The sequence below is a fragment of the Gobio gobio genome (assembly GCF_949357685.1).
Source record: "Gobio gobio genome assembly, chromosome: 4".
NCBI lineage: Eukaryota > Metazoa > Chordata > Actinopteri > Cypriniformes > Gobionidae > Gobio > Gobio gobio.
The window spans coordinates 1,867,803-1,882,802 of NC_137100.1; the positions used below are offsets into that span (position 1 = coordinate 1,867,803).

At 38.9% G+C, this 15,000-nt stretch overlaps 1 protein-coding gene across 1 annotated transcript; it reads right to left on the reverse strand.

Annotated features, from left to right (window-relative positions):
- Positions 1-7,862: 7,862 nt before the first annotated feature.
- gng10 (guanine nucleotide binding protein (G protein), gamma 10) lies at positions 7,863-14,889 on the reverse strand. The gene is made up of 3 exons (XM_079813884.1): positions 14,750-14,889; positions 12,734-12,866; positions 7,863-8,128 (listed from the first exon to the last, which is right to left on the reverse strand). Exons 1-2 carry the CDS (start codon positions 14,828-14,830, stop codon positions 12,741-12,743), a joined length of 207 nt encoding a protein of 68 aa, XP_079670010.1. The 5' UTR covers positions 14,831-14,889; the 3' UTR covers positions 7,863-8,128; positions 12,734-12,740.
- Between the last annotated feature and the right edge of the window lie 111 nt (positions 14,890-15,000).

Sequence of the window (15,000 nt, forward strand, 5' to 3'; positions counted from 1 at the left end):
TGACGGATCCCCCAGATATGATCATCCAGATGAGACGGATCCCCCAGATATGATCATCCTGATGAGACGGATCCCCCAGATATGATCATCCAGATGTGACGGATCCCCCAGATATGATCATCCAGATGTGACGGATCCCCCAGATATGATCATCCAGATGTGACGGATCCCCCAGATATGATCATCCAGATGTGACGGATCCCCAGATATGATCATCCAGATGAGACGGATCCCCCAGATATGATCATCCAGATGAGACGGATCCCCCAGATATGATCACCCAGATGTGACGGATCCCCCAGATATGATCATCCAGATGTGACGGATCCCCAGATATGATCATCCAGATGTGACGGATCCCCAGATATGATCATCCAGATGTGACGGATCCCCCAGATATGATCATCCAGATGAGACGGATCCCCCAGATATGATCATCCAGATGAGACGGATCCCCCAGATATGATCATCCAGATGTGACGGATCCCCCAGATATGATCATCCAGATGTGACGGATCCCCAGATATGATCATCCAGATGTGACGGATCCCCAGATATGATCATCCAGATGTGACGGATCCCCAGATATGATCATCCAGATGAGACGGATCCCCCAGATATGATCATCCAGATGTGACGGATCCCCCAGATATGATCATCCAGATGAGACGGATCCCCCAGATATGATCATCCAGATGTGACGGATCCCCAGATATGATCATCCAGATGTGACGGATCCCCCAGATATGATCATCCAGATGTGACGGATCCCCAGATATGATCATCCAGATGTGACGGATCCCCCAGATATGATCATCCAGATGAGACGGATCCCCAGATATGATCATCCAGATGAGACGGATCCCCCAGATATGATCATCCAGATGTGACGGATCCCCCAGATATGATCATCCAGATGTGACGGATCCCCAGATATGATCATCCAGATGTGACGGATCCCCCAGATATGATCATCCAGATGTGACGGATCCCCAGATATGATCATCCAGATGAGACGGATCCCCCAGATATGATCATCCTGATGTGACGGATCCCCCAGATATGATCATCCTGATGAGACGGATCCCCCAGATATGATCATCCAGATGTGACGGATCCCCCAGATATGATCATCCAGATGAGACGGATCCCCCAGATATGATCATCCAGATGAGACGGATCCCCCAGATATGATCATCCAGATGAGACGGATCCCCCAGATATGATCATCCAGATGTGACGGATCCCCCAGATATGATCATCCAGATGAGACGGATCCCCCAGATATGATCATCCAGATGTGACGGATCCCCCAGATATGATCATCCAGATGAGACGGATCCCCAGATATGATCATCCTGATGTGACGGATCCCCCAGATATGATCATCCAGATGTGACGGATCCCCCAGATATGATCATCCAGATGAGACGGATCCCCCAGATATGATCATCCAGATGAGACGGATCCCCCAGATATGATCATCCTGATGAGACGGATCCCCCAGATATGATCATCCTGATGAGACGGATCCCCCAGATATGATCATCCTGATGTGACGGATCCCCCAGATATGATCATCCAGATGTGATGGATCCCCAGATATGATCATCCAGATGAGACGGATCCCCCAGATATGATCATCCTGATGAGACGGATCCCCCAGATATGATCATCCAGATGTGACGGATCCCCCAGATATGATCATCCAGATGAGACGGATCCCCCAGATATGATCATCCAGATGTGACGGATCCCCCAGATATGATCATCCAGATGTGACGGATCCCCCAGATATGATCATCCAGATGTGACGGATCCCCCAGATATGATCATCCAGATGAGACGGATCCCCCAGATATGATCATCCAGATGAGACGGATCCCCCAGATATGATCATCCAGATGAGACGGATCCCCCAGATATGATCATCCAGATGAGACGGATCCCCCAGATATGATCATCCAGATGTGACGGATCCCCCAGATATGATCATCCAGATGAGACAGATCCCCCAGATATGATCATCCAGATGAGACGGATCCCCCAGATATGATCATCCAGATGTGACGGATCCCCCAGATATGATCATCCAGATGAGACGGATCCCCCAGATATGATCATCCAGATGTGACGGATCCCCCAGATATGATCATCCAGATGAGACGGATCCCCCAGATATGATCATCCAGATGTGACGGATCCCCCAGATATGATCATCCAGATGAGACGGATCCCCAGATATGATCATCCAGATGTGACGGATCCCCCAGATATGATCATCCAGATGAGACGGATCCCCCAGATATGATCATCCAGATGAGACGGATCCCCATATATGATCATCCAGATGTGACGGATCCCCCAGATATGATCATCCAGATGAGACGGATCCCCCAGATATGATCATCCAGATGAGACGGATCCCCCAGATATGATCATCCAGATGTGACGGATCCCCCAGATATGATCATCCAGATGAGACGGATCCCCCAGATATGATCATCCAGATGTGACGGATCCCCCAGATATGATCATCCAGATGAGACGGATCCCCAGATATGATCATCCAGATGAGACGGATCCCCCAGATATGATCATCCAGATGTGACGGATCCCCCAGATATGATCATCCTGATGAGACGGATCCCCCAGATATGATCATCCAGATGAGACGGATCCCCCAGATATGATCATCCAGATGAGACGGATCCCCCAGATATGATCATCCAGATGCGACGGATCCCCAGATATGATCATCCAGATGTGACGGATCCCCCAGATATGATCATCCAGATGCGACGGATCCCCCAGATATGATCATCCAGATGTGACGGATCCCCCAGATATGATCATCCAGATGAGACGGATCCCCCAGATATGATCATCCAGATGTGACGGATCCCCCAGATATGATCATCCAGATGTGACGGATCCCCCAGATATGATCATCCAGATGTGACGGATCCCCCAGATATGATCATCCAGATGTGACGGATCCCCCAGATATGATCATCCAGATGAGACGGATCCCCCAGATATGATCATCCAGATGTGACGGATCCCCCAGATATGATCATCCAGATGAGACGGATCCCCCAGATATGATCATCCAGATGTGACGATCCCCCAGATATGATCATCCAGATGTGACGGATCCCCCAGATATGATCATCCAGATGTGACGGATCCCCCAGATATGATCATCCAGATGTGACGGATCCCCCAGATATGATCATCCAGATGAGACGGATCCCCCAGATATGATCATCCAGATGTGACGGATCCCCCAGATATGATCATCCAGATGAGACGGATCCCCCAGATATGATCATCCAGATGAGACGGATCCCCCAGATATGATCATCCAGATGTGACGGATCCCCCAGATATGATCATCCAGATGAGACGGATCCCCCAGATATGATCATCCAGATGTGACGGATCCCCAGATATGATCATCCAGATGAGACGGATCCCCCAGATATGATCATCCAGATGAGACGGATCCCCCAGATATGATCATCCAGATGTGACGGATCCCCCAGATATGATCATCCAGATGTGACGGATCCCCCAGATATGATCATCCAGATGTGACGGATCCCCCAGATATGATCATCCAGATGTGACGGATCCCCCAGATATGATCATCCAGATGAGACGGATCCCCCAGATATGATCATCCAGATGTGACGGATCCCCCAGATATGATCATCCAGATGTGACAGATCCCCCAGATATGATCATCCAGATGTGACGGATCCCCCAGATATGATCATCCAGATGTGACGGATCCCCCAGATATGATCATCCAGATGAGACGGATCCCCCAGATATGATCATCCAGATGTGACGGATCCCCCAGATATGATCATCCAGATGAGACGGATCCCCCAGATATGATCATCCAGATGTGACGATCCCCCAGATATGATCATCCAGATGTGACAGATCCCCCAGATATGATCATCCAGATGTGACGGATCCCCCAGATATGATCATCCAGATGTGACGGATCCCCAGATATGATCATCCAGATGAGACGGATCCCCAGATATGATCATCCAGATGTGACGGATCCCCCAGATATGATCATCCAGATGAGACGGATCCCCCAGATATGATCATCCAGATGAGACGGATCCCCCAGATATGATCATCCAGATGAGACGGATCCCCCAGATATGATCATCCAGATGCGACGGATCCCCCAGATATGATCATCCAGATGTGACGGATCCCCCAGATATGATCATCCAGATGCGACGGATCCCCCAGATATGATCATCCAGATGTGACGGATCCCCCAGATATGATCATCCAGATGAGACGGATCCCCCAGATATGATCATCCAGATGAGACGGATCCCCCAGATATGATCATCCAGATGAGACGGATCCCCCAGATATGATCATCCAGATGTGACGGATCCCCCAGATATGATCATCCAGATGAGACGGATCCCCCAGATATGATCATCCAGATGAGACGGATCCCCCAGATATGATCATCCAGATGTGACGGATCCCCCAGATATGATCATCCAGATGAGACGGATCCCCCAGATATGATCATCCAGATGTGACGGATCCCCCAGATATGATCATCCAGATGAGACGGATCCCCCAGATATGATCATCCAGATGAGACGGATCCCCCAGATATGATCATCCAGATGAGACGGATCCCCCAGATATGATCATCCAGATGAGACGGATCCCCCAGATATGATCATCCAGATGTGACGGATCCCCCAGATATGATCATCCAGATGTGACGGATCCCCCAGATATGATCATCCAGATGTGACGGATCCCCCAGATATGATCATCCAGATGTGACGGATCCCCCAGATATGATCATCCAGATGTGACGGATCCCCCAGATATGATCATCCAGATGTGACGGATCCCCCAGATATGATCATCCAGATGTGACGGATCCCCCAGATATGATCATCCAGATGTGACGGATCCCCCAGATATGATCATCCAGATGTGACGGATCCCCCAGATATGATCATCCAGATGAGACGGATCCCCCAGATATGATCATCCAGATGAGACGGATCCCCCAGATATGATCATCCAGATGTGACGGATCCCCCAGATATGATCATCCTGATGAGACGGATCCCCAGATATGATCATCCAGATGAGACGGATCCCCCAGATATGATCATCCTGATGAGACGGATCCCCCAGATATGATCATCCAGATGTGACGGATCCCCCAGATATGATCATCCTGATGTGACGGATCCCCAGATATGATCATCCAGATGAGACGGATCCCCCAGATATGATCATCCAGATGAGACGGATCCCCCAGATATGATCATCCAGATGAGACGGATCCCCCAGATATGATCATCCTGATGAGACGGATCCCCCAGATATGATCATCCAGATGTGACGGATCCCCCAGATATGATCATCCAGATGTGACGGATCCCCAGATATGATCATCCAGATGAGACGGATCCCCCAGATATGATCATCCTGATGAGACGGATCCCCCAGATATGATCATCCTGATGAGACGGATCCCCCAGATATGATCATCCGGATGTGACGGATCCCCCAGATATGATCATCCTGATGAGACGGATCCCCCAGATATGATCATCCAGATGTGACGGATCCCCCAGATATGATCATCCAGATGTGACGGATCCCCAGATATGATCATCCAGATGAGACGGATCCCCCAGATATGATCATCCTGATGTGACGGATCCCCCAGATATGATCATCCTGATGAGACGGATCCCCCAGATATGATCATCCTGATGAGACGGATCCCCCAGATATGATCATCCTGATGAGACGGATCCCCCAGATATGATCATCCAGATGTGACGGATCCCCAGATATGATCATCCAGATGAGACGGATCCCCCAGATATGATCATCCTGATGAGACGGATCCCCCAGATATGATCATCCAGATGAGACGGATCCCCCAGATATGATCATCCAGATGAGACGGATCCCCCAGATATGATCATCCTGATGAGACGGATCCCCCAGATATGATCATCCTGATGAGACGGATCCCCCAGATATGATCATCCTGATGAGACGGATCCCCCAGATATGATCATCCAGATGAGACGGATCCCCCAGATATGATCATCCAGATGAGACGGATCCCCCAGATATGATCATCCAGATGAGACGGATCCCCAGATATGATCATCCTGATGAGACGGATCCCCCAGATATGATCATCCTGATGAGACGGATCCCCCAGATATGATCATCCTGATGTGACGGATCCCCCAGATATGATCATCCTGATGAGACGGATCCCCCAGATATGATCATCCAGATGAGACGGATCCCCCAGATATGATCATCCAGATGAGACGGATCCCCCAGATATGATCATCCTGATGAGACGGATCCCCCAGATATGATCATCCTGATGAGACGGATCCCCCAGATATGATCATCCTGATGAGACGGATCCCCCAGATATGATCATCCTGATGAGACGGATCCCCCAGATATGATCATCCTGATGAGACGGATCCCCCAGATATGATCATCCTGATGAGACGGATCCCCCAGATATGATCATCAAGATGTGACGGATCCCCCAGATATGATCATCCAGATGAGACGGATCCCCCAGATATGATCATCCTGATGAGACGGATCCCCCAGATATGATCATCCAGATGAGACGGATCCCCCAGATATGATCATCCTGATGAGACGGATCCCCCAGATATGATCATCCAGATGAGACGGATCCCCCAGATATGATCATCCAGATGAGACGGATCCCCCAGATATGATCATCCAGATGAGACGGATCCCCCAGATATGATCATCCTGATGTGACGGATCCCCCAGATATGATCATCCAGATGAGACGGATCCCCCAGATATGATCATCCTGATGTGACGGATCCCCCAGATATGATCATCCAGATGAGACGGATCCCCCAGATATGATCATCCAGATGAGACGGATCCCCCAGATATGATCATCCAGATGAGACGGATCCCCCAGATATGATCATCCTGATGTGACGGATCCCCCAGATATGATCATCCAGATGAGACGAATCCCCCAGATATGATCATCCTGATGAGACGGATCCCCCAGATATGATCATCCTGATGAGACGGATCCCCCAGATATGATCATCCAGATGAGACGGATCCCCCAGATATGATCATCCAGATGAGACGGATCCCCCAGATATGATCATCCAGATGAGACGGATCCCCCAGATATGATCATCCAGATGAGACGGATCCCCCAGATATGATCATCCTGATGAGACGGATCCCCCAGATATGATCATCCAGATGTGACGGATCCCCAGATATGATCATCCAGATGTGACGGATCCCCAGATATGATCATCCAGATGAGACGGATCCCCCAGATATGATCATCCAGATGAGACGGATCCCCCAGATATGATCATCCAGATGTGACGGATCCCCCAGATATGATCATCCAGATGAGACGGATCCCCCAGATATGATCATCCAGATGAGACGGATCCCCCAGATATGATCATCCAGATGAGACGGATCCCCCAGATATGATCATCCAGATGTGACGGATCCCCCAGATATGATCATCCAGATGTGACGGATCCCCCAGATATGATCATCCAGATGAGACGGATCCCCCAGATATGATCATCCAGATGAGACGGATCCCCCAGATATGATCATCCAGATGAGACGGATCCCCCAGATATGATCATCCAGATGTGACGGATCCCCCAGATATGATCATCCAGATGTGACGGATCCCCAGATATGATCATCCTGATGAGACGGATCATGTGCAACGTAAACAATATGAAACATTATATATCTTGGTTTTTTCAAACAAAATATTTATTTGTTTTATATTCAATCAACAGTTGTTTCCATTGATCAGAATTCTTTTGGAATAATTAAATGATTTCCTCTGATACATGAATACAGTTATAAATCCATTGATATGATTCAATGCTTCAGTTTAATAATGTGGCACACAACATGTGTGATGTAATATAACATATAAAAGAAATTCATGAAAAGGCATCAATAGTCTTCTACAGTTGTGTAATATCAAATATCAGCGTTGCTTTGATCTGCGTCCTTCCTCCTGTCAAACAAAGACACAGACAAGTGAGAGATTAATAAATATATTCAATCCTGAAAGAATCTGTCATATTTCCTGAGCATGTTGGGAGTGATTCACTTTGGTGTTTGTGTGAATGAGTGTTTTTACTCTGTTCCACATTCAGCACATGCATGATGAGTAAATCCACTGAAAACACAGACATGTTACGACACACGAAACTAAGTTTAGCATCAGCCACAGACTCTGGAGAGACTCTCGCTTCCCGTCCTGACTCATGTCGTTATACTTTCCTTTAGCCACAATAAAACATGAAGATTATATAAAAACGCACCGCATATTACATACAAAACGCATAAAGTGAAATGCGCGAGTCCACTATCTCAGGGCTTCCTCTACACTCGTCGAAACTCGTCTTCCTGTTGATGTAAAAGCAGACTTCCCAAAGCAGACTTCCCAAACACAGAGCCGGATGCAGGCCCAGCGCTCCGGGCTAAAAATAATATCCCACACAGCTGCGGATGACTATGGAGAATATATCTGGACTTTATGTTTAAACAGTGAGAGAAGCGCAGGCTAGAGCAGGACAAATACTCAATCAATCGTTATAACGACAGAAAATACAGTGTTTTATCATCTTGTTTTCAAACACACATTGGCTTCTTCATGAGTCCTGATCCGGCTTGTGCTTCCTGAACACACTCTGAACACACACCAGCAAACGCTGAAATCCCCCGAATGCAGCAAACTGAGACGAGAGACTGGCGTAACGCATTTCTTCAAATTATGAAAAGTCGAGTCGAAATTATAAAAAGTTGTAATAATGATAAAGTCGAAATTATAAAAAGTTGTAATAATGATAGAGTCGAAATTATAAAAAGTTGTAATAATGATAAAGTTGAAATTATAAAAAGTTGTAATAATGATAAAGTTGAAATTATAAAAAGTTGTAATAATGATAAAGTCGAAATTATAAAAAGTTGTAATAATGATAAAGTCGAAATTATAAAAAGTTGTAATAATGATAAAGTCGAAATTATAAAAAGTTGTAATAATGATAAAGTTGAAATTATAAAAAGTTGTAATAATGATAAAGTCGAAATTATAAAAAGTTGTAATAATGATAAAGTTGAAATTATAAAAAGTTGTAATAATGATAAAGTTGAAATTATAAAAAGTTGTAATTATGATAAAGTCGAAATTATAAAAAGTTGTAATAATGATAAAGTTGAAATTATAAAAAGTTGTAATAATGATAAAGTCGAAATTATAAAAAGTTGTAATTATGATAAAGTCGAAATTATAAAAAGTTGTAATAATGATAAAGTCGAAATTATAAAAAGTTGTAATAATGATAAAGTCGAAATTATAAAAAGTTGTAATAATGATAAAGTCAAAATTATAAAAAGTTGTAATAATGATAAAGTCGAAATTATAAAAAGTTGTAATAATGATAAAGTCGAAATTATAAAAAGTTGTAATTATGATAAAGTCGAAATTATAAAAAGTTGTAATAATGATAAAGTCGAAATTATAAAAAGTTGTAATAATGATAAAGTCGAAATTATAAAAAGTTGTAATAATGATAAAGTCGAAATTATAAAAAGTTGTAATAAAGATAAAGTTGAAATTATAAAAAGTTGTAATAATGATAAAGTCGAAATTATAAAAAGTTGTAATAATGATAAAGTTGAAATTATAAAAAGTTGTAATAATGATAAAGTCGAAATTATAAAAAGTTGTAATAATGATAAAGTTGAAATTATAAAAAGTTGTAATTATGATAAAGTCGAAATTATAAAAAGTTGTAATAATGATAAAGTCGAAATTATAAAAAGTTGTAATAATGATAAAGTCGAAATTATAAAAAGTTGTAATAATGATAAAGTCGAAATTATAAAAAGTTGTAATAATGATAAAGTCGAAATTATAAAAAGTTGTAATTATGATAAAGTTGAAATTATAAAAAGTTGTAATAATGATAAAGTCGAAATTATAAAAAGTTGTAATTATGATAAAGTCTAAATTATGAAAAGTCTAAATTATGAAAATGTCGAAATTATAAAAAGTTGTAATAATGATAAAGTCGAAATTATAAAAAGTTGTAATTATGATAAAGTCGAAATTATGACACAAATAGTTGTAATAATGATAAAGTCGTAATTATGAGATTTAAAAAATCATAATTGTGATCAAGTCGAAACGATGAGATTAATCTTGAGCTGCTTTAAAATATGCCGGTATAATCACTGTACGGGTACAATATGTGTCACATGACTCAGTTTCCACACAACAATAAATAAAAAGTTGTAATTATGATAAAGTTGAAATTATAAAAAGTCACAATTATGATAAAGTCGAAATTATAAAAAGTTGTAATAATGATAAAGTCGAAATTATAAAAAGTTGTAATAATGATAAAGTTGAAATTATAAAAAGTTGTAATAATGATAAAGTTGAAATTATAAAAAGTTGTAATAATGATAAAGTCGAAATGATAAAAAGTTGTAATAATGATAAAGTCGAAATTATAAAAAGTCACAATTATGATAAAGTTGAAATTATAAAAAGTTGTAATAATGATAAAGTTGAAATTATAAAAAGTTGTAATAATGATAAAGTCGAAATGATAAAAAGTTGTAATAATGATAAAGTTGAAATTATAAAAAGTTGTAATAATGATAAAGTTGAAATTATAAAAAGTTGTAATTATGATAAAGTTGAAATTATAAAAAGTTGTAATTATGATAAAGTCGAAATTATAAAAAGTTGTAATTATGATAAAGTCGAAATTATAAAAAGTTGTAATTATGATAAAGTCGAAATTATAAAAAGTTGTAATAATGATAAAGTTGAAATTATAAAAAGTTGTAATAATGATAAAGTTGAAATTATAAAAAGTTGTAATAATGATAAAGTCGAAATGATAAAAAGTTGTAATAATGATAAAGTCGAAATTATAAAAAGTTGTAATAATGATAAAGTTGAAATTATAAAAAGTTGTGATAATGATAAAGTCGAAATTATAAAAAGTTGTAATAATGATAAAGTCGAAATTATAAAAAGTTGTAATAATGATAAAGTTGAAATTATAAAAAGTTGTAATAATGATAAAGTTGAAATTATAAAAAGTTGTAATTATGATAAAGTTGAAATTATAAAAAGTTGTAATAATGATAAAGTCGAAATTATAAAAAGTTGTAATTATGATAAAGTTGAAATTATAAAAAGTTGTAATAATGATAAAGTTGAAATTATAAAAAGTTGTAATAATGATAAAGTCGAAATTATAAAAAGTTGTAATTATGATAAAGTCTAAATTATGAAAAGTCTAAATTATGAAAATGTCGAAATTATAAAAAGTTGTAATAATGATAAAGTCGAAATTATAAAAAGTTGTAATTATGATAAAGTCGAAATTATGACACAAATAGTTGTAATAATGATAAAGTCGTAATTATGAGATTTAAAAAATCATAATTGTGATCAAGTCGAAACGATGAGATTAATCTTGAGCTGCTTTAAAATATGCCGGTATAATCACTGTACGGGTACAATATGTGTCACATGACTCAGTTTCCACACAACAATAAATAAAAAGTTGTAATTATGATAAAGTCGAAATTATAAAAAGTCACAATTATGATAAAGTCGAAATTATGAAATAAAAGTCGCAATTATGATAAAGTCAAAATTATTACATAAAAAGTCGTAATTATGATAAACTTGAAATTACGAAAAGTCGTTATTATGATTAATTCGAAATTATAAAAAGTCGTAATAATGATAAAGTCGAAATTATAAAAAGTCGTAATAATGATAAAGTTGAAATTATGAAAAGTCGTAATAATGATAAAGTCGAAATTATGAAAAGTCGTAATTATGATAAAGTTTAAATTATAAAAAATCGTAATTATGATAAAGTCAAAATTATAAAAAGTCGTAATTATGATAAAGTTGAAATTATAAAAAGTCGTAATTATGATACAGTCGAAATTATAAAAAGTCGTAAAAATGATAAAGTCGAAATTATGAAAAGTCGTAATTATGATAAAGTCGAAATTATGAAAAGTCGTAATTATGATAAAGTCGAAATTATAAACAGTTGTGATAATGATGAAGTCGAAATTATAAAAAGTTGTAATTATGATAAAGTCGAAATTATAAAAAGTCATAAAATTATGATAAAGTTGAAATTATAAAAAGTAATTATGATAAAGTCGAAATTATGAAAAGTCGTAATTATGATAAAGTCTAAATTATAAAAAGTCGTAATTATGATAAAGTCGAAATTACGAAGTCATAATTATGATAAAGTCGAAATTATGAAAAGTCGTAATAATGATAAAGTCGAAATTATAAAAAATCGTAATTATGATAAAGTCGAAATTATAAACAATCGTAATTATGATAAAGTTTAAATTATAAAAAATTGTAATTATGATAAAGTCAAAATTATAAAAAATCGTAATTATGATAAAGTTTAAATTATAAAAAGTCGTAATTATGATGAGTTCAGATTCGATGTGTTCCCTCAGGCGCTTCACTTTATGGATTTAGTTTCATTAACCCACTGAAGTGACGTCATCAGGTGTGTGTGTGTGTGTGTGTGTGTGTGTGTGTGTGTACCTGGAGTCTACAGCAGTGTGCATGAGCGCGGCTCTCTGAACGGGTTACTGCCGGCCGGGACTCCCACCACCAGTGCGTCTTTACTGGCGTTCTGGAGGCAGAACTGCTGAAGATCCGCCGCCGCCTGAGAGACCTGCAGCACACACACACACACACACACACACACACACACACACTCATCAGTGTTTTCTGCTCCAGGCATACGTCTGAATTAAAGCAGTATTTCCTCTAGTCATGGTGAAGCGTTCTCTACAGTTGAGCGAGTGGATCCCAGCTGGAGCGAGGGAGTGGAGGCGGGGCTCATTTGCATATTCATGACACCGCGCATACTAAATGAGGCGAGGGTGTCGAGTTACAGTCAAGCTGCTTTATGGCATGAAGGAATTATGTTTACAGGAAGAACACGTCGTTTTGATGATTAAAGATGAGTTTGAAAGCACAACATTATTGACTGCAGGGGGACTTTAATTATGACACAAAGTCATTAGTTGTAATTACGATAAAGTTAAATTAAGAGATAAACATTTTAACATATGACTAAGTTATAATGACAAAATAAGGCATAATTATGAGATAAAAAGTTGAAAATGAGATAAAAGTTTATATTAAGCCATAATGTTACTATTAAGTTATAATTATGACATACTAATTCATAATGATGTCATAATTATGAGATAAAGTCAAAATTTATGTGTCATAATTATGAAATAAAAAAGTCAAAATTGAGACATAATTCATAATTATGACATACTAAGTCATAATGACATAAGTCATAATTGAGACAAAAAGTCAAAATTGTCATAGTCATAATTATGAAATAAAAAGTCATAATTATGACATAATAATTCATAATTATGACATAATGATTCATAATTATGACATACTAATTCATAATTATGACATACTTAGTCATAATTATGACATACTTAGTCATAATTCAGACAAAAAGTCAAAATTGTCATAGTCATAATTATGAAATAAAAAGTCATAATTATGACATAATAATTCATAATTATGACATAATGATTCATAATTATGACATACTAATTCATAATTATGACATACTTAGTCATAATTCAGACAAAAAGTCAAAATTGTCAGTCATAATTATGACATAATTCATAACTATGACATAATTAATAATTATGACATAATGATTCATAATTATGAAATTAATTCATAATTATGATATAATAATTCATAATTATGACCTACTAAGTCATAATGACATAAGTCATAATTGAGACAAAAAGCCAAAATTGTCATAGTCATAATTATGACATAAAAAGTCATAATTATGACATAATAATTCATAATGACATAAGTTATAATTGAGTCAAAAGTCATAATTATGAAATAAAAAAGTCAAAGAGAGACAGAAAAGTCATAATTATGACATACTAAATCCTAATAACTTCATAATTATGAGATTTAAAAAAACGAAATTATGTCAGTCGTGATTATGAGATTAAAAAGTCGAAATTGAGATAGAAAAGTCATCATAACATACTATTTCATAATAACATAAGTCATAATTGAGACAAAAAGTCAAAATTGAGATAGAAAAGTCATAATTATGACACAAAATCATAACGTCATAATTAGGAGATTAAAAAGTCAAAATTGAGATATTGTCATAATTATGTAATAAAAGTCAAATAATAAAGTGATAAAAAGTCAATTATTACTAAGTCATAATTATGGTCAGTTAAAAAGTCTACATTTTCATAGTCATGATTATGAGATTATAAAGTCAAAATTGAGATCATAACTATGACTGAATGTCATAATTTCGATTGTTTAGTTTGCCATACTGCGCTTTACCAGAGGCATCAGTGTAATCTGGATGATCTGCATTACTGTTTGATTATTATCTGCGGTCTGAATGAATGATAAACATCTCATGTGAAGGTCGTGCTGTCATATTCAATATTTCCGTTATTGCAGTAATGCCTCTTCAGTTATTATATGAGTTATGTTTCTGAGTTTGGAGCAGAACGTGTTGAGATGACTTACTTTGATCCTCTCCACGCTGGCCTCGAGCCTGAGCTGCTCGACTGTCCGCCTCAGGGCCGTCAGGGTCGAGTTTGAAGACATGTTTATGGTTATGATTATGATTCCTATCAGGACAGATGAAGGGAAGTGTGTCTAATGCGCGCGAGATGTTTCATGTGTGAGTGAAGCGGAGCGACTGATGATGATCTCCAGTCAGAGAGGGCGGAGGGGGCGGGGCTTGTGTGGGCGGGGCGGGGGGCGTGGCTTGGGCT